The sequence below is a fragment of the Gopherus evgoodei genome, chromosome 5, assembly GCF_007399415.2.
Source record: "Gopherus evgoodei ecotype Sinaloan lineage chromosome 5, rGopEvg1_v1.p, whole genome shotgun sequence".
NCBI classification, from domain to species: Eukaryota; Metazoa; Chordata; order Testudines; family Testudinidae; genus Gopherus; species Gopherus evgoodei.
The window spans coordinates 52,392,333-52,413,378 of NC_044326.1; the positions used below are offsets into that span (position 1 = coordinate 52,392,333).

Here is a 21,046-nt window from a genome sequence, read left to right on the forward strand (position 1 = left end):
TTCTTATTTCATGGAACACTTCATTGACTTTGTGTGTGTTTTTTAGTAGGACAGGAACATGATGCAGTACCTGCTTTAACTAAGATGTTATGAAGCCTTACCAAAGCAACAATATTTTACAGGATCTTCTGTAGTTTATAGTGTCTCTTTAACAGTGCATTGAGGCCTCTTATATATCTAATTTCTTCCTTCATGGCTCTTACTGCATGTCATCACGAAGACTTACTGAAGATTTCACTGAACATGCTCAAATGCTTTATAACACCTCAGAGGTGCTGATAAGAAATAGCCAGTATGTTTTTTCAAAAACTTCATTTATAAATGTGAGCTCAAAACTGTATAGCCTACCATCCAGATGAGGATTAAGTATAATAAATTTTCACTACCTATGATTTTCATACAAAGTTTGTTATTGCATATTAAACTGCATATATTTAATAAGATGCTGCTAACTTCTCCTTTTTCCCCACCCCAGTACACCCTTATGTCAAAATATCAAGACTTCAAATCGAAAGTTACAAGAGTCCTTATAGTCTACCCCTTAGGTTAAACAACTTTAATGTCTTTTTAACATATGTTGTAGATGGTATTTATGAATCCTGACTAATATGTTAAGTCTGGTTTGCCATTTAGATTCATAGATTCTAGGGTCAGAAGGGACCAATGTGATCATCTAGTCTGACCCCCTGCACAAAGCAGGCCCCAGAACCCTACCCATCCACTTCAATAACTCAGGCATAGGTTAAGGGTTTGTTACAGAAGTCTTCAAATTGTGGTTTGAAGACCTCAAGCTGCAGAGAATCCACCAGCAAGTAACCCCTGCCCCACACTGCAGGGGAAGGCGAAAAACCTCCAGGGCCTCTGCCAATCTGCCCTGGAGGAAAATTCCCTCCTGACCCCAAATATGGCGATCAGCTAAACCCTGAGCATGTGGGCAAGACTCACCAGCCAGCACTTAGAAAAGAATTCTCTGCAGTAACTCAGATCCCATCCCATCCCATCCAACATCCCATCACCAACCACTGGGCATACTTATCTGGCAATAATCAAAGATCAGTTGCCAAAATTAGGCTCTCCCATCATACCATCCCTTCCATAAACTTATCAAGCTTAATCTTAAAGCCAGATATGTCTTTTGCCCCTACTACTCCCCTTGGAAGGCTGTTCCAGAACTTCACTCCTCTAATGGTTAGAAACCTTCATCTAATTTCAAGTCTAAACTTCCTAGTGTCCAGTTTATACCCATTCGTTCTTGTATCTACATTGGTACTAAGCTTAAATAATTCCTCTCCCTGCCTAATATTAATCCCTCTGATATATTTATAGAGAGCAAGCATGTCCCCCCTCAGCCTTCTTTTGGCTAGACTAAACAAGCCAAGCTCTTTGAGTCTCCTTTCATAAGACAGGTTTTCCATTCCTCGGATCATCCTAGTAGCCCGTCTCTGAACCTGTTCCAGTTTGAATTCATCCTTCTTAAACATGGGAGGCCAGAACTGCACACAGTTTTCCAGGTGGGGTCTCACCAGCGCCTTATATAACGGTACTAACACCTCCTTATCTTTGCTGGAAATACCTCGCCTGATGCATTCTAAAACCGCATTAGCTATTTTCACTGCCATATCCCATTGGCGGCTCATAGTCATCCTGTGATCTACCAATACCCCAAGGTCCTTCTCCTTCTCTGTTGCTTCCAACTGATGCATCCCCAATCTATATCTAAAGTTCTTATTATTAATCCCTAAGTGCATGACCTTGCACTTTTCACTATTAAATTTCATCCTATTACTATTACTCCAGTTTACAAGGTCATCCAGATCTTCCTGTATGATATCCCAGTCCTTCTCCGTGTTAGCAATACCCACCAGCTTTGTGTCATCCGCGAACTTTATTAGCACATTCCTGCTTTTTGTGCCAAGGTCGGTAATAAAAAGGTTAAATGAGATTGGCCCCAGAACCGATCCTTGAGGAACTCCACTAGTAACCTCCTTCCAGCCTGACAGTTCATCCTTCAGTACGACCTGTTGTAGTCTCCCCTTTAACCAATTCCTTATCCACCTTTCAATTCTCATATTGATCCCCATCTTTTCCAATTTGACTAATAATTCCGCATGTGGAACCGTGTCAAATGCCTTAGTGAAATCGAAGTAAAATAGGTCTACCGCATTTCCTTTGTCTAAATAGTCTGTCACCTTCTCAAAGAAGGAGATCAGGTTGGTTTGGCACGATCTACCTTTAGTAAAACCATGTTGTACTTTGTCCCAATTACCATTGACCTCAATGTCCTTAACTACTTTCTCCTTCAAAAATTTTTCCAAGACCTTACATACTACAGATGTCAAACTAACAGGCCTATAGTTACTCGGATCACTCTTTCTCCCTTTCTTAAAGATAGGAACTACGTTAGCAATTCTCCAGTCGTACGGTACAACCCCTGAGTTTACTGATTCATTAAAAATTCTCGCTAATGGGCTTGCAATTTCATGCACCAGTTGCTTTAATATTCTCGGATGAAGATTGTCCGGGCCCTCTGATTTTTGTCCCATTAAGCTGTTCGAGTATGTCTTCTACTTCAGATGTGGTAATATCCACCTCCATATTCTCATTCCCGTTTGTCATCCTTCCATTACCCCTAAGCTCCCCATTAGCCTTATTAAAGACTGAGGCAAAGTACTTATTTAGATATTGGGCCATGCCTAGGTTATCCTTAACCTCCTTTCCATCCTCAGTGTGTAGCGGTCCCACTTCTTCTTTCTTTGTTTTCTTCTTATTTATATGGCTATAGAACCTTTTACTATTGGTTTTAATTCCCTTTGCAAGGTTCAACTCTACTTGGCTTTTAGCCTTTCTCACTTTATCCCTGCATGTTCTGACCTCACTAAGGTAGCTTTCCTTGCTAATCCCACCCTTCTTCCACTCCTTGTAGGCTTTCTACTTTTTCTTAATCACCTCTCTGAGATCCTTGTTCATCCAGCTTGGTCTACAACTCCTGCCTATGGTTTTTGTCCCCTTTCTTGGGATGCAGGCTTCCGATAGTTTCTGCAGCTGCGACTTAAAGTAATTCCAGGCCTCTTCCGCATTTAGATCTGCAAGTTCTGCAGTCCAGTTCACTTCCCTAACTAATTTCCTGAATTCTTTAAAGTTAGCCCTTTTGAAATCAAAAACCCTAGTCCCAGATCTATTTTTGTTTATCCTTCCATCTAGTTTGAACTGAATTAGTTCATGATCACTCAAACCAAGGTTGTCCCCTACAACCATTTATTCTATGAGGTCCTCACTGCTCACCAAAACCAAATCTAAAATGGCATCCCCTCTTGTCGGTTCTTCAACTACTTGGTGAAGGAATCCATCAGCTATCACATCCAGAAAAATCTGATCCCTACTATTCTTGCTAGCACTTGTACTCCAGTCTATATCTGGGAAGTTAAAGTCTCCCATGATCACACATTTCCCATTAGTGTTTACTTCCTTAAAAACATTAAAGAGGTCTCTATCCATCTCCAAATCAGATCCCGGCGGTCTGTAGCACACTCCAAGTACTATCTCAGGGGAGGCTCTAGTAGCTTTCTTTCCCAGTGTGATTTTTGCCCAGACAGACTCTGTCTTGTCCATTCCATCACTTCTTATTTCTTTACAGTTAACCTCCTCATTGATGTACAATGCTACTCCACCACCTTTGCCTTTATTTCTATCTTTCCTAAACAGCACATAGCCTTCAATACCTGTACTCCAGTCATGACTACTATTCCACCACGTTTCTGTTATCCCTATAATATCTGGTTTCACTTCCGGCACCAGTAGCTCTAGTTTCTCCATTTTTTTCCCTAGGCTCCTCGCATTAGTGTACAGACATCTTAATTTTTGCTGTTTGGTTTCACTCACATTCTGTACCCTGTTAGGCACGGACATTCTACCACCATCATCACCTGTTAGTCTGTTATCTACACTACCCTTCCTCCTTATGGCAATTCTTCTGTCCACGGCTGTATCCCCTCTTACTTTGTTTACTTCCCTCTCAAGGTTAAATTCCGGCCTGGAGATCTCCCGAACATATCCCAACCATCTCCCCCAAATTTCTAGTTTAAAGCTCTCTTAATCAGGTCAGCGAGCCTCCATCCTAGAGTCTATTTCCCTCCTTGCTCAGGTGAAGTCCATCCCAAGAAAACAGTCTTCTGTCCGTAAATACTTCCCAATGGCCGTAAATCCCAAAACCCTCCTTATAGCACCACTGCCTGAGCCATCTGTTGATTGCCATAATCTTGTCACACCTTTGTCGCCGTTCTCTAGGAACCAGCAGAATCCCACTGAAGATCACCTGAGCCTCGATTTCCTTAAGCATCTTCCCCAGTCTGGCATAGTCTCCCTTGTTGTGTAAATGTTAGAATGTGTGATTTTTTTTTTTCCCCCCCCAGGCTGCTTTAACATTTCACTGGCATGTGAAAGATTTTTTTTTTCTTCTTATCAGTGATGAAGAACGATATAGGTACAGAGAATATGCAGAAAGAGGCTATGAGCGTCACAGAACAAGCAGAGAGAAAGAGGAACGACACAGAGAAAGAAGACACAGAGAAAAAGAAGAGACTAGACACAAATCATCTCGAAGGTTTGAGCTTTAATAGTATATGAAAAGGCTTGATCTGTAGAAAAATGACAGTTGGAGTATCATGAAAAGGTTGGAAAGATTCCGATGTGCTGCCTGCAGCAAATTTGCCATGGAAAAGATGTGTAGCTGACAAGAGATGTTGGTCCAGGGTTACTGTGTAATGTCTCTACCAGATTCAGCTGGCGCAGTGTGTAAAATCCTTTGTCTGAACCTTTCTGGTATACTTCACATAAGGAGAATGAGTGGGGTGGGAGTGGTAACAAAAACATTAAAATAATCACAGTAGGGACTTTCTTAAGCTGTAAGAAAAAAGCCTTGTAGTTAGAATATGAGATGAAAAAATCCTCTCCCCTCTATCTTTAATGAATCTGTAAACTCGGGGGTTGTACTGTATGACTGGAGAATTGCTAACATAGTTTCTATTTTTAAGAAGTGTGTGGGGAAGTGACCTGGGTAACTACAGGCCTGTTAGTTTGAGATCTGTAGTATGTAAGGTCTTGGAAAAAATTTTGAAGGAGAAAGTAGTTAAAGACATTGAGGTCAATGGTAATTGGGAAAAATACAACATGATTTTACAAAAGATAGATTATGCCAAACCAACCTGAGCTCCTTTTTTGAGAAGGTAACAAATTTTTTAGACAAAGGAAACACAATGGATCTAATTTACCTCGATTTCAGTAAGGCATTTGATACGGTTCCACATGGTTTGTATAAATCCACCCTTTTTTTTTTTTTAACCAGGAATGGGGCATTATTAGTTAAATTGGAAAAGGTGGGGATTAATATGAAAATTGAAAGGTGGATAAGGAACTTTTTTAAAGGGGAGAGGCTACAACGGGGTCGTTCTGAAAGATGAACTGTCAGGCTGCAGGGAAGTTACTAGTGGAGTTCCTCAGATATTGGTTTTGGGACCAATCTTATTTAATCTTTTTATTACTGACCTTGGCACAAAAAGTGGGAGTGTGCTAATAAAGTTTGCAGATGACACAGATCTATGGGGGATTGCCAAAACAGAGAATGAGCAGGATATCATACAGGAAGATCTGGATGACCTTGTAAACTGGAGTAATAGTAATAGGATGAAATTTAATAGTGAAAAGTGCAAAGTCATGCATTTAGGGATTAACAACAGGAATTTTTGTTATAAGCTGGGGATGCATCAGTTGGAAGTAACAGAGGAGGAGGAGGACCTCAGAGTATTGGTTGATCACAGGATGACTACAAGCCGTCAATGTGATATAGCCGTGAAAAAAGCAAATGCTTCAGGCAAGGTATTTCCAGTAGAGATAAGGAGGTGTTAGTACCATTATACAAGGCACTGGTGAGACCTCATCTGGAATACTTGTGCAGTTTTGGCGTCTCATGTTTAGAAGGATGAATTCAAAATGGAACAGGTACAGAAAAGGGCTACTAAGATGATCCAAGGAATGGAAAACCTGTCTTATGAAAGGAGACTCAAAGAGCTTGGCTTGTTTAGCCTAAGTAAAAGAAGGCTGAGGGGAGATATGATTGCCCTCTATAAATATATCAGAGGGATAAATATCAGGGAGGGAGAGGAATTATTTAAGCTCAGTACCAATGTGGACACACGAACAAATGGATATAAACTGGCCATCAGGAAGTTTAGACTTGAAATTAGACAAAGGTTTCTAACCATCAGAGGAGTGAAGTTCTGAAACAGCCTTCCAAGGGGAGCAGTGGGGGCAAAAGACATATCTGGCTTCAAGTTTATTGAGGAGATAGCCTAATTTTGGCAATTAATTGATCTTTGACTATTAGCGGTAAATATGGCCAGTGGCCTGTGATGGGATGTTAGGTGGGGTGGGAACTGAGTTACTACAGAGAATTCTTTCCTGGGTGTCTGGCTGGTGATTCTTGCCCACATGCTCAGGGTTTAGCTGATCACCATATTTGGGGTCAGGAAGGAATTCTACTCCAGGGAAGATTGGCAGAGGCCCGGGGTGTTTTTTGCCTTCCTCTGCAGTATGAAGCACGGGTCACGTGCTGGAGGATTCTCTGCACCTTGAAGTCTTTAAACCACGATTTGAGGACTTCAATAGCTCAGATATAGGTTAGGGGTTTATTACAGGAGTGGGTAGATGAGATTCTATGGCCTATGTTGTGCAGGAGGTCAGATTAGATTATCATAATGGTCCCTTCTGTCCTTAAAGTCTATGACTCTGATTTGTCATTCCTTGTTTTAATAAAAAGTGTGGATGAACATAAACCATTTATTAAAAATGAAGCTTGACTGTGATGCATATTTATGTTCTGATGATCACTTCCTAGTCATCTTTGTCCACATTTTCCAATACTGCACATGACATTAAAATTGCAAGTGTCAGTTTCTTATAAGGAAGCAAGAGGCAGATTTCCCATACATTATGTTTGAGGGCCTGTTTAATAGCAGAGTATGCATCTGTCTGAGCATTTTCCTCTCTTTGTCTTAGTAACAGCAGGCGGCGTCATGACAGTGAAGAAGGGGACAGCCACAGGAGGCACAAACACAAAAAATCCAAAAGAAGCAAAGAAGGAAAAGAAGCTAGTGGTGAACCTGCCCCTGAACAGGAAAACACTGAAGCTGCTCCAGTGGAATAGGCATGTGTGATATTTGCTTACTAGCATATATTAGTGCCAGAAATAGATTACTATAAATCTTATTTTTCTGGGTATTAAGAAATTTGCTCTTAATCTTGTTCTGTTAGTACAAAATATAAGGTTAATTTGTTTTTTGAAAATAAAAGAGTGAATTTTTCATGTTAAGTTAAGATTCATGGATTGACTTTGTCTGATTGATTTTTTAAGATACTATAAGAAAAAGTGCAGCAGTGGCTTCTGAGGTCTAGAGGGTGGTGCTGTTGCAGTACTGTACAGGAAACCTACCCCTAAAATAGTGAACTCAGTCTCTTGTTGCCTAAGCCAGTAGGAGCTGTAGAAATGTATTCTTCTCCTGAGTAGAGTTTGGTTTGCATTCATGTTACCACATACTAATACCTACCAATACATCTGTAACAGTGCTAATGGATCTCTGAAGTTTATCTTTGCCCTTTGAGTTCATTATATAAACAGGTCATCCTTTTGTGTGCCATAGGAGAAGAGCGAGAGGCATTTGAGAAACTTTTGCTGGAAGGTACGGCAAAAACATAAAATATGCACGTTATTTTTCATGTGATTGGAGAGTATGCCCATTATTTATATTACATATAAAGCGTTAAGGGTTTAACACAACTTTCAAATGTATGAGTGAGTGCAGGAGGATGATTTAAGTAGCTCATAGAATTGGAGGTTAGATAATCAGTTAATAGAAACCAAAAGTAGTTATCAGTTCTGCTGCTCTGACCTATGTAAAATGAAGTTGGTCTTAGCATATTTTCCAGAGACACCTGTCCACATCACAATAAAAATTAATGGCTTGCTCCTTTCCCTCTTTAAAGTTAATGGGAATGAGCACCTGATTTCAGAATATTGATAATTTCCATAGAGGCATCTGTAGCAAAGAAAATAAGCTATCATCTCACTTTTGGATATTGCCTCCAGAAAATATTTGAGTCAAGCAAAACTTACACTGCCACTATCCAAGTGGATAATTAGTAGTAAATCTTGCAATAATTTATTTTATCCATGAATTTTTTTAAAAATTGCGTTTAAGGATGAAGTCCTAATCTTGCTGGGTTATCTGCAGTTTGGGAGGAAGAATAGTTCTTTCTGGTTTTCTTGAAGAAAAGAACATGTCTGTACAATAGTTACATTTATTTTTAATAAGAAATAAAATCTCATTCACAGTATTACATCCTAACAGACAAAATATTTGAAAGTCTTGAAAATATCAGCATCATACTGACCATGAAAAGGAACATTATTTGAGCAAAGTGCTTTTTACATGTTGGGTAGAAACAGTCAACTGATTTAAGCATTACAAAAACATTTCAAGTTTATCATTTCAAGAGCCTGCCAAGTATTTTTCCAAGTTACATATCCATAACTTTTTTATAACTTGAAAACGGTAGTGAACAGAATTGCTGCTGCTGCTTTTTAATGGACTTTATTATAATGAATCAAATATAAAAATACAAACTTAACCACATGAGAATTGTACCCTGATCTAGAATTTCAGCAGCTTTGCTTTTTTCTAAAGTGCATGTTACTCTGACAGGTGCCATGTTTTCTCAAGATCATTTTGACATGCAAAGTTACATTTCACAAACTTTTTTTTTTATTATTTACAAATATACAGTTGACCAAAAAACTGTAGGAAAACTGATGTCCATAGTAAATAGCTCGTTTTCTGTGTCAAATGATTTGTCATTTTTCCATGAATACTTGTTTTATAAAAAAGTGCCAGGCCAGGACATAAGAGTGAGAGTAATTTTTCCTTTCAGTTCTTTGAGCATCCTTGCCAAACAGGCATGCATCATTCCTGATGTATTCCTGCCATTGACAGCGAGGAGGATATCACCGCATCTGGAAAATTAAAAAAGTAGATAAGATTTTAGTTAAAACACTTAAAACTAAGAAGAGATCCAGATCTCAGACAACTTTCTTGCCAATTGAGCTGCTTTGGCTGGCTCTATAACATTGTGTCACCACTTTGCCAGAGGGATGGCAACTACTAAGCAGGCAAAAGAGGGGGGGTGAAAAAGTTGAGGCTTCTGAAGGTAAGCTGTTGAAAAAATCCTTGTGTTCTTACTCTATCATGTATTTATTCTTCCCTGGCATTCCTTTACAAATCAGATATATATGGAGGAAAATCTGAAAGAAGAGCTCTTCTTTCAGATCTCTGTGTGCCAGGTAAAATTAACTGGTTATTGGACAGTAAAACACTGTAATAATTTACAGGTCACTTATATTTTATTTCTCACACCTAGTATTAGATTTAAATTATATTTTTAGTTGTCAATGTAGAAGCGTATGTATAATTAAGAGAACTGTTACTGTGTAAATAACATATAATAAAAGACATCTGTGAAGTAGTGTATGTAGATGTTGATAGTTATACACTTGATAATATTTTGCCAGGAAAGCAAGTTGTTAAAGCATAGGATTCTGTTTTGGGTTCTATACCCAGCTCTGTCAAAAAGGGCCCAATTTTATACTCAACTGGTTTCAGTGGAAGTTTTCATTGGACTGGTATGAATTTGAGCCCTCTTTTTACCTTCAGCAAGTCACTTGGTCTCTCTGGACCACAGTCTCCTTATTTTAAGACTTTATAATATTCATAGAATATTAAGTCCTTTTGAGTTCCCTGGGTGAAATATTAGTTTCATTAGTTTACCTAATTCTTCCATCATTGTATGCTGGTGTGCCTCCAACGATGGATTTGATAAAGAATGGTTTGTTCCCACTGTGTTCTTCATAACCGCCTACGATGCTGAAGCCAAGACTTCCTGCTGTATTTCTTCGTAATGCAATTTCTTTGCAGCTGTACAAATACCTGAAACAAATCAGTCTAATTAATGTCTCAGGATTAAGTTAAGTTTATTTGTTGATGCATCTGCCTTTCTAGGTACTGGTAGCATATTTGGGGCCTGCTAAAAAGCACCAAATTTCCATTGAAGAAAATATTTCTACTGAGATTGGACTTCATTTAAATCATAACTTAAAAACAACACTGATGCTGTCTGCAGATCTCAAGTGCCTTGTTACCTGCTAGCTATTCCATCAGTAATAAGTGTCATGCTTTTAAGACACCATTTAAAAACAAAACAAAACAAAACAAAAAACCTAAAACTCTCAGGATAAGGATGGATATGAATTCTGGTGTAATACAAGGCTAAGTAATTCAGATATCCATTAAAAAAAAAACCCAAACCACTAAAATCAAAGCTATCACACAAGGAAAAATATCACCTCAGAGAAGGGACTATAGCTTTTCTGTTACCTAGCAAAGAGTGAGAATTGTGCAGAGAATATTATACTTTCATAGCCCTAGTCGTGAAGTGTTCTGGAGTAATTATGCTGTTATTGAGAAGGTGGCCTGTTACAGGTACAAGATTAATTCAGTGGTTTTTTTTAATAAGAAAGAAAGAATGAATGATTTAAAAACCCTCTCTCTGTCTTTTGCTTTGGCTTTGTTATAATCCATTGGTTATGTTACCTGATAACATAATGTATTGCCCAACTCTACATAACTGATGCTGGCTGGAAGGAAAAAAGGGGGGAAGTGTTAGGTTAATTAAGCTTGTATTTTGTGGTATGTAGTAATCAATCTTAATCTTGCATTAGTTTAAATGCCTGTTTGTTAGTAATTTTAGTGTTTATTATAAAACTAACCTTCCAAAAAATGTCCGTGTACCAATCAGATATTTGCTGAAAACTAGAAAAGACTGTTGCCATCTTCATTATAGTAAATACAAAATTTTGCCCGGGATACTGATAAGCCTTTGCCATCTAGCATAAGGCTGGCAGAAGAAGCTGAAATACATTTGGTGTTATAACAGACTAGTTAACTTTCTGCACATATTCTAAGCCAATCCATTATAGCTGAATTTACTCTGTATTGAAAGACATTTTAAAATTCTTACAGAGAGCCGACCCTTCTGCTGAAAAAATCAAAATTGTACCTTTAAAGATAAAGTATATCTTTTTTTAAAAGTTGGTCATATTTTTCTTGTAAAATAATACGTTTGCTAAGTTTCACAGCAGGATTTTACAGTATTACTAGATTAGTCCCCTAGGATCTACAAATATTCACCTGCTGCCAGGATGTTAGGTATAGTGTTTGCACAACAGATCACTGGCTGCTAATGGAAAAAGCAGGTGACTCTTGGTTATTCCCCAGAAGGCGGGCTCTATTACTTTCCCATCTGTGGGGTTTTGAGCATGCAGAATCACTTTAAAGAAAATGGAGAGAAAAAAAAACCAACTGCCCTAAGCTCACAGGATTTGGTAACAAGGTCACGACCAAGTGTTGCCAGGATTTAGTCATCATTAATATTAATTCAGCCTAATATGCAGAATGGGTAACAGCCTTGCTGTTTCTGGACATTACTTATTGCCTTAAGGAGGAAGTTTCTTGACTGTTTGAATAAGGGCAATATTACAGTAAATACTTCTGTCCATTTTTTTTAAAAAAGGGAGTTTGTTTTTGTGTGCTTAACCAGCTAGGCCAAGTATAATTACAAGGAAAGAAGGTGTCTGAGTACCTTCTGTAGGTCTTTCAGTTAAATTATCACCATTAGACTGTAGAATTTACCTTATACTTGTAATCTAACTGTTGGATTTAGGTAACAGAGCTATGACATGCTGTCAATGTGATTGATCTAGTGTGCATTTAATCTGAACCAATTGTGTTTGTGCAAAGCTGTCTAATTGATGGTTAATTGTGACTGTTGGAGTCCTATTAATAACAAATTCAAGTTCCAGATGGCAAAGTGATTTGGGTTTCTGTTGTCCATTACTCTTAACAACCTAGACTTGAGAGAAGAGGCTGGCTCTGGAATGCTATCTTTACTCTAACCTTTCCTCTATGGCTGTGAATAACTTTGTTATTAGCTGAACTGCCTTGTATAAGCATTCAGTCTTCTAGTTTACACCACCCAGCATCACTCTTTATAGGAGTTAGATTTGCAAGAAACAAATACTTTTGAAATATCCCTGTTCTAAAAAGTAGAGCAACAGAAACAACTCCATCATCTAAAATAGTCTTAAAAATCAAGTTAATTTTGGAGGAGAGTAGGGCAATATTTGGCTCTAATTAATGCAAACAAGGGCTTATTAGCCAACAGTATTTCTCCCAGGTTCAGATAAAAGTGTAGTGGCCTGTCACTATTGTAGAATCGATCATTTGGAAGAAGCCAGCTCCAAGAGGTGCTATAGTCTGAATGTTCCTTACTAAATAGGGACAAATAACCTGCTTGTCCCGTCCCCGTCCCCCCCGCCAAAAAAACACCAAACCGAAACCAAAACCACTCTACTAGGCATATAGTGTACTCTGTGATTATTCATAGGTTCCCCTATATCTTACTAGCAACTACAATTATGTTCAACACCTTGTTGAGTCCTTGGGCATACCATGATGGCCAGGCTCCCTCACTGGGGAGAGTGGGTAGATATCTTACCACAGCCTACAGGAGGTGATCGACTGACTGGGGTAATGCATGATTCACACACCCCTTTATGTCAACACTTTGGCTGAAGATCAGAAATTCTTAAACAATGAGCTTCGTGAGCCAGGGACTGTCCCTGCCTGAAAGTGCATAGAATATCATGAGTGTTACTACAAGCAGCAGAGATCAAGTGCTTTTCAGGGACCAGAGAACATCAGAGAGAATCCTAGAGTTGGCACAACATGAGTACTGGAGTCCCATAATAATCATGAACCTTGAAGATGACACTGCCAAAATGAACAGCAACTTGAGCTCTACTAGGAGACTAGTGCTATTTTGCAGCCTCTCTAAACTAGCCAGATAGCAATGGTGTGTCTAGCTCAGAAAAGGTGAATACCCTCAACTGCTCTGCTTGTTCACTGGCCCTGAAACACTTGTTGTTAAATGCCTAGCTTTGGGCATTGATGGCTAAAGGGGCACATCTGGTCTTTGATAGCTGTGAAGGGTGGAAAATGTGACATCTGCAGGCCAGACTGGTGAAGAAAACTTTGCACTTACTGTTGCAATAGCTTGGCAGTGGAGCAATAGAAATTGCCCAGAGTTAAAGAAAAATAGACATTTGTATTGTTATTTTTTGAACTAACTTCTTAATTTCCACTTTAATTTCTTGGTTGGCTAGCCAGAAATACAAGGAGTTCAGCCTAAAAATGTTCAAACTTGGGGGCCAAAAGTTAAGCACCTAAATACACCAGTAGGTGAATTTGTATTCACACAAATCTTATGTTTTTTCATTGCTTTAGTAAAGCAATAAGTTAGCAGATAGATAGATGGTGTGCACTGCTGTAATACATTGAAACAACAGCTCCCCAACAGGGGGAGGGATAGCTCAGTGGTTTGAGCATTGGCCTGCTAAACCCAGGGTTGTGAGCTCAGTCCTTGAGGGGGTCACTTAGGGATCTGGGGCAAGATCAGTACTTGGTCCTGCTAGTGAAGGCAGGGGGCTGGACTTGATGACCTTTCAAGGTCCCTTCCAGTTCTAGGATCTAGCTAAATTAGATTAATTGGAGATATACCTAAGGGCCTGAAAGCTGCACAGAAATAAGTAATGGAGTTGTTTGGATATTTCAACAGGTAAGGAATAAAAAACCACCTACTCTGCATAGCTGGCAGAGAGGGGGTTACAAATGGAAAGTCTGAGAACAAGAAAGGGGTCATTGTAAGTTTTGTAGTAATAAAAATTGAGTTAAATAGCACCACAGAGAAAATGAAATGATGTATCATCTGTACTTATTGCTGTGGAGCAGCTTGAGGGTTCCTGGTATATAAGGAAAAACTTTAATTTGTGGACTACAATGGTTTCCTTGGAGCTGCTGCACTATAGGGGATGATGTCTACTTGGGACCATACTAATTTACAGATTACCACTTTTCAGCAGCTAGTGATTGGTAATTTTTTTAAGTTTAGGAGGGTTCTCTCTGCATACAAACACACTGATCACGTGAGTGACAAAAAGTATCAGGGCAGTTTAGAAGCTACCAGTGCTGTCAGACCCTTGTTTATAACACTATTACAAATATAGTTGCCCATCTTAATGTTATGTTATGTACTCAGAAAACTAGTCCAACAGTTGATAGGAAGCTTTCACAGATGCATTAAGAGATTAAAACAAATATAACTCTGTTCTCTTTAAGTCTTGGATTCAAATAGTAAAATGTGTAATGCCCTGCTCCTGTCTGCTTCATCTTTGTCTCTGCAACAATGAATATTGAAAGTTTAAGTGTTTCACATTCATACTTCAGTTTTGTCTGCTGACATGGGTTGTCATTCTGATTTCCCTATCACATCAAATTTCATCTGTTTTCCCCTTGTTATAATGGATCAAAGTTACAGAACAACTTAGTTTTACACATTATACTGAAAGTTTGGACTGACATTTACTTGTGTACTTAATGGGGTTTCGAGGTATGTTTGAAAGTTCTGCTTACAGCAAGACCATTAAAATGGGGGAGAGCTTGTTGAATTTCACATTTCATACCCAGTTCTTCCACTGATCCTGTGATACATCTTGAATGACTCAATCTCTCTGCTTCACTTCACAGCTGAGTAAAGATGACTAGTCACAGTATGTTTGTGAATTACAGTTGGTTGATCTATAATGTATTTTTAAAAGTAGTGTTGGGGGGGAATGTGAGGATAAAGAAAGAGGGCAAAATTAGCAAGGGTAGAAAAATTTACTGTAGCACTGGGAAAGTGTAACTTCGCTCTAGCTGCTGTATAGTGGTTTTTATCACCTTCACCAGTATATATTTCCTTCAACAATAAATGACCTGTATTCCTCAAAAGCCAGCTGAGTAGAAAAAACAAATGTTAAGAAATAACTGTGCTAGGTAGGGATGATGATTAGTCTTTACTTCAATAGATCTGACTACCAGCAAACATACCTGCCGCTCACATGTCATCCCTAGGACCTAGCTCAGACAATTGTTAGAAGCACATAGTGTATAAATAACTACTGCCTCTCTTCACGCTGTAGTATGATACACTAACAAGTCATCTAAAAATGACTCACTGAAGACCAGTTTTAAAATATTCTTGGAAATGAAATTTCTGCCCATTTCTTGTGAGCTCAGCAAGTGCTTACATATTTAAAGAATGTAGAAAGGCAGTACTTTCTGGTGCTTAGAGCCCCAGAGCCTGACAAGTCAGATTTGGCTTCTATTGCTGACTTGCTATGGGAGTTTGAGCAAACTGCCTAAGCCTGGGGATTTAGGTAGGGATTGGTCCTGCTTTGAGCAGGGGGTTGGACCAGATGACCTCCTGCGTCCTCTCCAACCCTGATATTCTATGATTCTGAAAACAGATACTCCAGGTTGTTGCTGAGGCCAGTGATTCTTCCTTCTCTCTTACCCCATGTCTCCATATCATGCTCTATATTTCCCCACTACCATTCTCTCTCCTTTCTGTGTCCCCTTCCCATCTCCCTTATTCTGCCTGCTCTTCCTTCTCTGGCTTCCGATCCTGCAGGACTAGGCCTGCTTGTTCCTTGCATTCCTCTTTCTTAGGGGCATTGACTCCTGCTGTTGAACATTAATTATAGTATCAAAATATTCCACACTGTTACACCAAGACTTCCTCCCATTGTCCCACACTTGCATATTAAGCAATCTAGATTAACACTGACTAAGCAGAATTGTATTTAAATTGAATCATCTTTTCCCAAGACAAGCTTGGGCTTTGTAGCAAAGCTGTTGAAAATACCCTTGAAATCTAGTGAGGAGTGGCTCTTACCAACAACATCCTGGAAGCCTAGTGAAAGGTTAAATTCTCAGACCAGGGGGAAATGAGTTAATGTGTATTAATGATACATGTCCTGGTGACAGAGCTTGAAGGACTTCCAGATGTGTAGTGTGGACGCCAGAGAGTCAGTGAGAACAGAAGGGTAACCAGTTTTTGCACTAGATAAGATTGAAGTATCTGATAACATGTTTTGTTAAGTGAATAAGTCCAAATCTGTTGCTTGGGGTCTGGCAAACAAGTCAGCACTAATAAGGGTGAAATACACCTCTGTTACTGTCAATTCTAATAATCTTTATTCCCCGTATTTAATTTAAATTTAAGAAGACCAGTGGACCAGTTCAGCATACTAATTCCCCTATACTTCAGCCACACTGTGGCCCTTTTCTGTGAGTTGAGTTGCAGCTGGGGATATGATTACAATGAATTTCCTGTTTTCAGACCTGCTGACATGGTGGGCAATTTTCCTTCAGTTAAAAGATTGGGGGCTGCACATGTGCATTTTCTGGAGCAAGGCGGCTAATAAACTCAGATGCTGTTCAAAAGGGTAAAATTCCCTTCCAGCACAGAAAGCCAACGATATCTGACTGCTTGATTTTAACTGTGTGCTTTTGCTGATTGGTACTCTGCATCTCTGACAGTAACTTTATCTTGACTGCAGGACCCAGGACAGAGTGACCACAGTCCTTCAGTGTTACAGCAGGTGCAGTAAGCTGACTCAGGGAAAGCTTCCTAGAAGTAGACTTAAGCTGTATTTTCCTTGGCACTAGGCAATGCATTGTATTTATATTGAACCACTAAGAGTAACATTTAGATTTCTGTTGGCTTAGGAGGGAGAACTGTAAGTTGTAGAGAGGGGAGCTTCTCAATCCCTGTGGTGCAGTAGGGTTAGCTATGCAGTGAGGCAGAGGGTGTGTTCTAGGGGTGACACTGGTATCTGACTGGTTCATCAGAACCATGGTGAAGGGTAAATTAAAATCCACCCTCAGTTGCTGATAAACACACTAGTTTCTCCATAAAAGTAGAAAAGGGAAAAATCTATTGACTTAGGCTGTCTCCCCCTGGAATGAAGAGATGTACCTGACCCCTAAAGATGGCACAATTTTGCTTTTCACACCCAAGTGTGGTATTCTGTCTTTGCACTCAGCCAGAGTTCAGAACCACCTCACCACAGGCCTGATGCAGTAAGACACAACAAAACCCAAAGAAGCTTCACTTGTACCATCCCATCAGGCCTTGCTGCAAGCTGAGGAAGGGCCTGCAAAATGGCCTAACATGGAATAGTAAGGAACAGAATCTAGCTAGAGTATAAATACCCCAAAAAAGCAAAACCATGAAGCCATGTACAAAAAACCTGAGTAACCCAACTGTTTTCACCCTTGTTCTCCATGCAGCAGAGCCACCTGATCTTGCCCTTTTAACAGAAAAAGGGATATTCTGAGCAGCCATTGGGTTCAGGTTAATAGGTAAAGCATATATAAAACTGTTGCATCAATTCTGCAGTCCTAGAAATCAATGAGAGTTTTGTTCCATTTAAGAATTGGAATTTCAGCATTAACTGAGTGTAATCCGTGATGCAGGGCAAGTCTTCATTAAAAGCTCAGGTTCAAACAACATTGCAAGATGCAGATTTATGCATGCTGAAGATGTTAAAATGCCCTGTGTATGTAAGACAATTAAACGACACACGATGTGGATTATTTTTACTAAAAACTACAAAACAGCTGCTTCCTGTATCTTACAAATGAACTTTTCGCAGGCAGGTGGTGGAGTCAGGGGAGGCGATTCTGAGAAATGCACCAACTGTGTGCACTTTTTAACATCTGGGCAAAGTCAAACAGTTCAGCTGTATTTAACTAACACAGGATCTGTGAAGCTTGAGTGCTGCAGGGGTAGTTTTGGACTTTGCAGGGTGGTCCAGAGGGCTCAGATCCCAGATCTAGTTCTAGGAGCTCCTATATCCACTCAGACTTTTCCCTTCTCTAACTCATTTTCAGGATCTCTCTTTCCTCCCTTAAAAGCAGCCCTATGTGTCTATTTTCCATATATGTATAAACAATTACTAAAGGGAGGTATTTAAAATAAAGGTTTTTGACAGAGCCTGGATTTAATTAAGATGGCAGTGTAATGAATCAGGCCAAAAAGCAAGAGCCATCCAAGAAACATAAATCTTTCCTCCCATTCCCCTTCAACACAAGGATGTAATTTTTGGACTTACCGTGGCAGCTCAAGCCACATAACCCAGGAAGGTGACCATTCACTGTTATCAGATGTGTTCTGAGTAGTGTCAGGGAGTGATACATGGCTCATGTCCTCCAGGGCCTCACATTCTTTCATTTCCAAGGCTTTGAGCACTACAGATGAGGTGGTGTTTTTCAATAGGGCTACTGCCTCACTACGGCTGACACCAGTCAGGTCAATTCCATTCACATTCAGCAAAATGTCACCTGGAGGACGATAAATACAACCATTATAAAAAGGAGAAAATGGTTTTAAGGCTTTAATTAATTTTTCTTTTTAAACAAAAACACATTTCAGGAATAGGCCAGGGCTGGGAACTTGTTGCCTGTCAAAAGTGGTTGTTAATATTTTCATATGAAATAAACGTGAGGCATAAAATAGACCATGAGAGTGAAATGAGGGGCTGAACTCAAACATGCATCATCACAGCCAGAATGGGCAAAGGTAGTGTTTTTGGTCACACCTCTCCTCTACCTTGGATCAGAGGGCAGCCAAGGGCCCTGAGGTAAGAGAGAGCAGTCTAAGGGCCGCCCACTGCACGGCATTAAACAAGGTTTGGCATACACACTTTGTACCATGGCAAACACCATTACAAATCCTTTTAACTTTTTCTTAAAGATAAAAGAAGGAAACCGTGTTAATGTGAAGTATTAAGGTTTTCATTTTAACAATATCCCTTTAGCTGGCAAAGTTTTTAGATGGAAAACCCCCTTGTTTGACAATCTTTTAGATGGGATAAAAGATGGGGAAGAGAGAAGAATTTAGTTGAGATTGGCTGGAACTAAAAGTCTGATCCCATTTCCTAGAAGACAAACACACAAGAGAGAAGAGAAAAGAACAGTGAAGACAGAAAATGCAGCTTCTGTCTCTGATATTGATTTCACTTGCAACCTCACTGCAGAAACACACAGGCATAGCACATGGTCTTATCAGCCACTTTTGAGACCTGGCAAACTCATGTCAGCATCAGGCTGTGTAGAACATTGCTTTCGCTGTCTTTCTGGTCACAGGCTTATAGTACTGTTGCAAAATATACAGTCTTGGCTGGCTAAGCCCAACTCTTATCAGACATAAGGAAAAAGGAGAGAGAGAGGAAAGAGAAGAAAAATAAGGTAGGGAAAGAAGAGGACACAGGCACGGGGGAGGAAAGGAAGTTTCATATCTTAGGTGGAGGCTGGATTTCCTTTGGCCCTGTCTGCTCAGGATCAGGATGGAGGAGGTTTGGCATCCCAGGAGATGGTGGGGGTTGCAGTCATGATGGTGAAGCTCACTCCAGTAGCCCCCCATACCCCTCAAAAAAGTTTCCCTAAGGACTCCAAAAGGCAGTGATGGGCAGAATAGCCCATCTCATTGCTATTTTATCTACCAGTTAGGCCTAGTTTCTGACACACCAATTTTTGGTTCACTGATTTCTGGTAAACGAGAGAAGTATGAACCCAAGCATGATCTTAGCCCAATCCTTGAGTTGTATCAGCAGCCCTTTTTGTTTGGAAAAATTCAGATTTGCTTTTGCACCTTTTCCTATCAACATTTGTTGTTACAGGTTGTTGCAATATCTTATGAACTTACACTCACTTTTTACTGTTGAGGGTAAATTACGATAAATGTGTAGGCTCAATTATCACAACAGGGCTACTCTAAACGGCCCTTTACTGGCAGAGCTGCTGAGGGAGGGGGAGGTGGAGGGGGGGAGGAAGGGGCAGCTGCCCCAGGACGCGGCACTGGGCCTGGGGCTCCTGGCACTGCCCTTTAAATCACCACTGGAGCCCGGGGCAGTGCAGATGGGCTGGCTGGGGAGCGCTAAGCATCTGATCAGCATTTAATTGTAGGTGACACAAATACTGATGCCTATAGTTAAGGTTGTGCAACATTTTCCATTATCGTGTTTACAGCTGTTTATAACTTTGCCAAACTTTAAGCGTTGGGGCTGAAATTTTCTGCCTCAGGCTGAATATTTTTGCAAAATTTAAGCCAAGATGATTCAGCCATGTCTCAGAATGAAGCTAGGGGAACAGACAATGTTTTAATGCACAAAATATGTATAAAATTCTTACATCCATTTTGTGGAGAAGCTCTAGTAGCTCCATGCATTGGAACGAGAATACCTAAAATTCTGTCCATATGGTGTATCCTCTAGCCCAGGGCTTCAGGGGCTGAGCGTGACTTTGTTGCCAGGAACAGAGCAGGGCTCTCAGTGTTCCTCCTGTTGGCACACAGGCAGCAACGAATAAAAAGAGGAAGCAGCCAGATTGAAATGAAGAGGGGTTAAGGGGAGCAGGATTTGGAGCTGTTTGGAGGAGGCAGAGGGTACTAGAATGAGGGGCCGAAGCAGGGTGGAGTCTGGGACTGGGACAAGGACAGGCTGGAGGGGTCTGTAATCACTACCACACATTCCCCTCAGAACCTGGAATAGTACCCATAGTCTCAACAGTTCTCTGCCATCAGATCCACTGGCAAAATGCATCTCATCTCCCTTTAGTGGTTGGCCCACATAGAGGATGAAAACTTACACCTGCTATTACCTACTCAGTTAGCTCAAGAGCCAATGTTCTAACCCTGCTGATGATATGGGTCTACATTATGGAAATTCTGTTTTTTTCCAGTTTGCTCTTTTTTTTTTAATCTAAAATTACATACAAAAATGCTATTAAAATGAAGTTAAGGTTGCAAAGTCAAGCACTCAAAAGTTGGGAAATGCTAGAATTAAGGTTACCCATGTGGCCTTAATTTGGCTCCCTTGCATGTATGTATTATGATGCAGTCTTTAATTACAGGATCACATACTCTTTTTTTCCACAGTACCCCGGGCTCATTCAGTGCCTAGAATGGCTGGTGCTCTGGGAATAAATCAGTGTTGTACAGTGAA

General features: G+C 40.0%; 2 protein-coding genes across 24 annotated transcripts in view; one reads left to right on the plus strand and one right to left on the minus strand.

Moving 5' to 3' along the window:
- Positions 1-7,374, plus strand: part of FIP1L1 (factor interacting with PAPOLA and CPSF1) — a 100,075-nt gene extending 92,701 nt beyond the window's left edge. For 18 of the 19 annotated variants that reach the window (XM_030564007.1, XM_030563994.1, XM_030563993.1 and 15 more), the window contains 2 exons: positions 4,463-4,600; positions 7,051-7,374. In XM_030564007.1, the coding sequence (XP_030419867.1) occupies positions 4,463-4,600; positions 7,051-7,208 (296 nt within the window). In that variant the 3' untranslated portion in view covers positions 7,209-7,374. Of the gene's footprint in view, positions 1-4,462; positions 4,601-7,050 lie in introns of those variants that run through there. The other variant, XM_030564011.1, reaches the window with a different exon arrangement.
- Positions 7,375-8,335: 961 nt separating this feature from the next.
- LNX1 (ligand of numb-protein X 1) overlaps positions 8,336-21,046 on the minus strand; it is an 87,567-nt gene continuing 74,856 nt past the window's right edge. For 4 of the 5 annotated variants that reach the window (XM_030563989.1, XM_030563986.1, XM_030563991.1 and 1 more), the window contains 3 exons: positions 18,158-18,386; positions 9,873-10,031; positions 8,336-9,061 (listed from right to left, as the gene is read on the minus strand). In XM_030563989.1, coding sequence (XP_030419849.1) covers positions 8,926-9,061; positions 9,873-10,031; positions 18,158-18,386 — 524 coding nt within the window. In that variant the 3' untranslated portion in view covers positions 8,336-8,925. Of the gene's footprint in view, positions 10,032-18,157; positions 18,387-21,046 lie in introns of all 5 variants that reach the window. The other variant, XM_030563988.1, reaches the window with a different exon arrangement.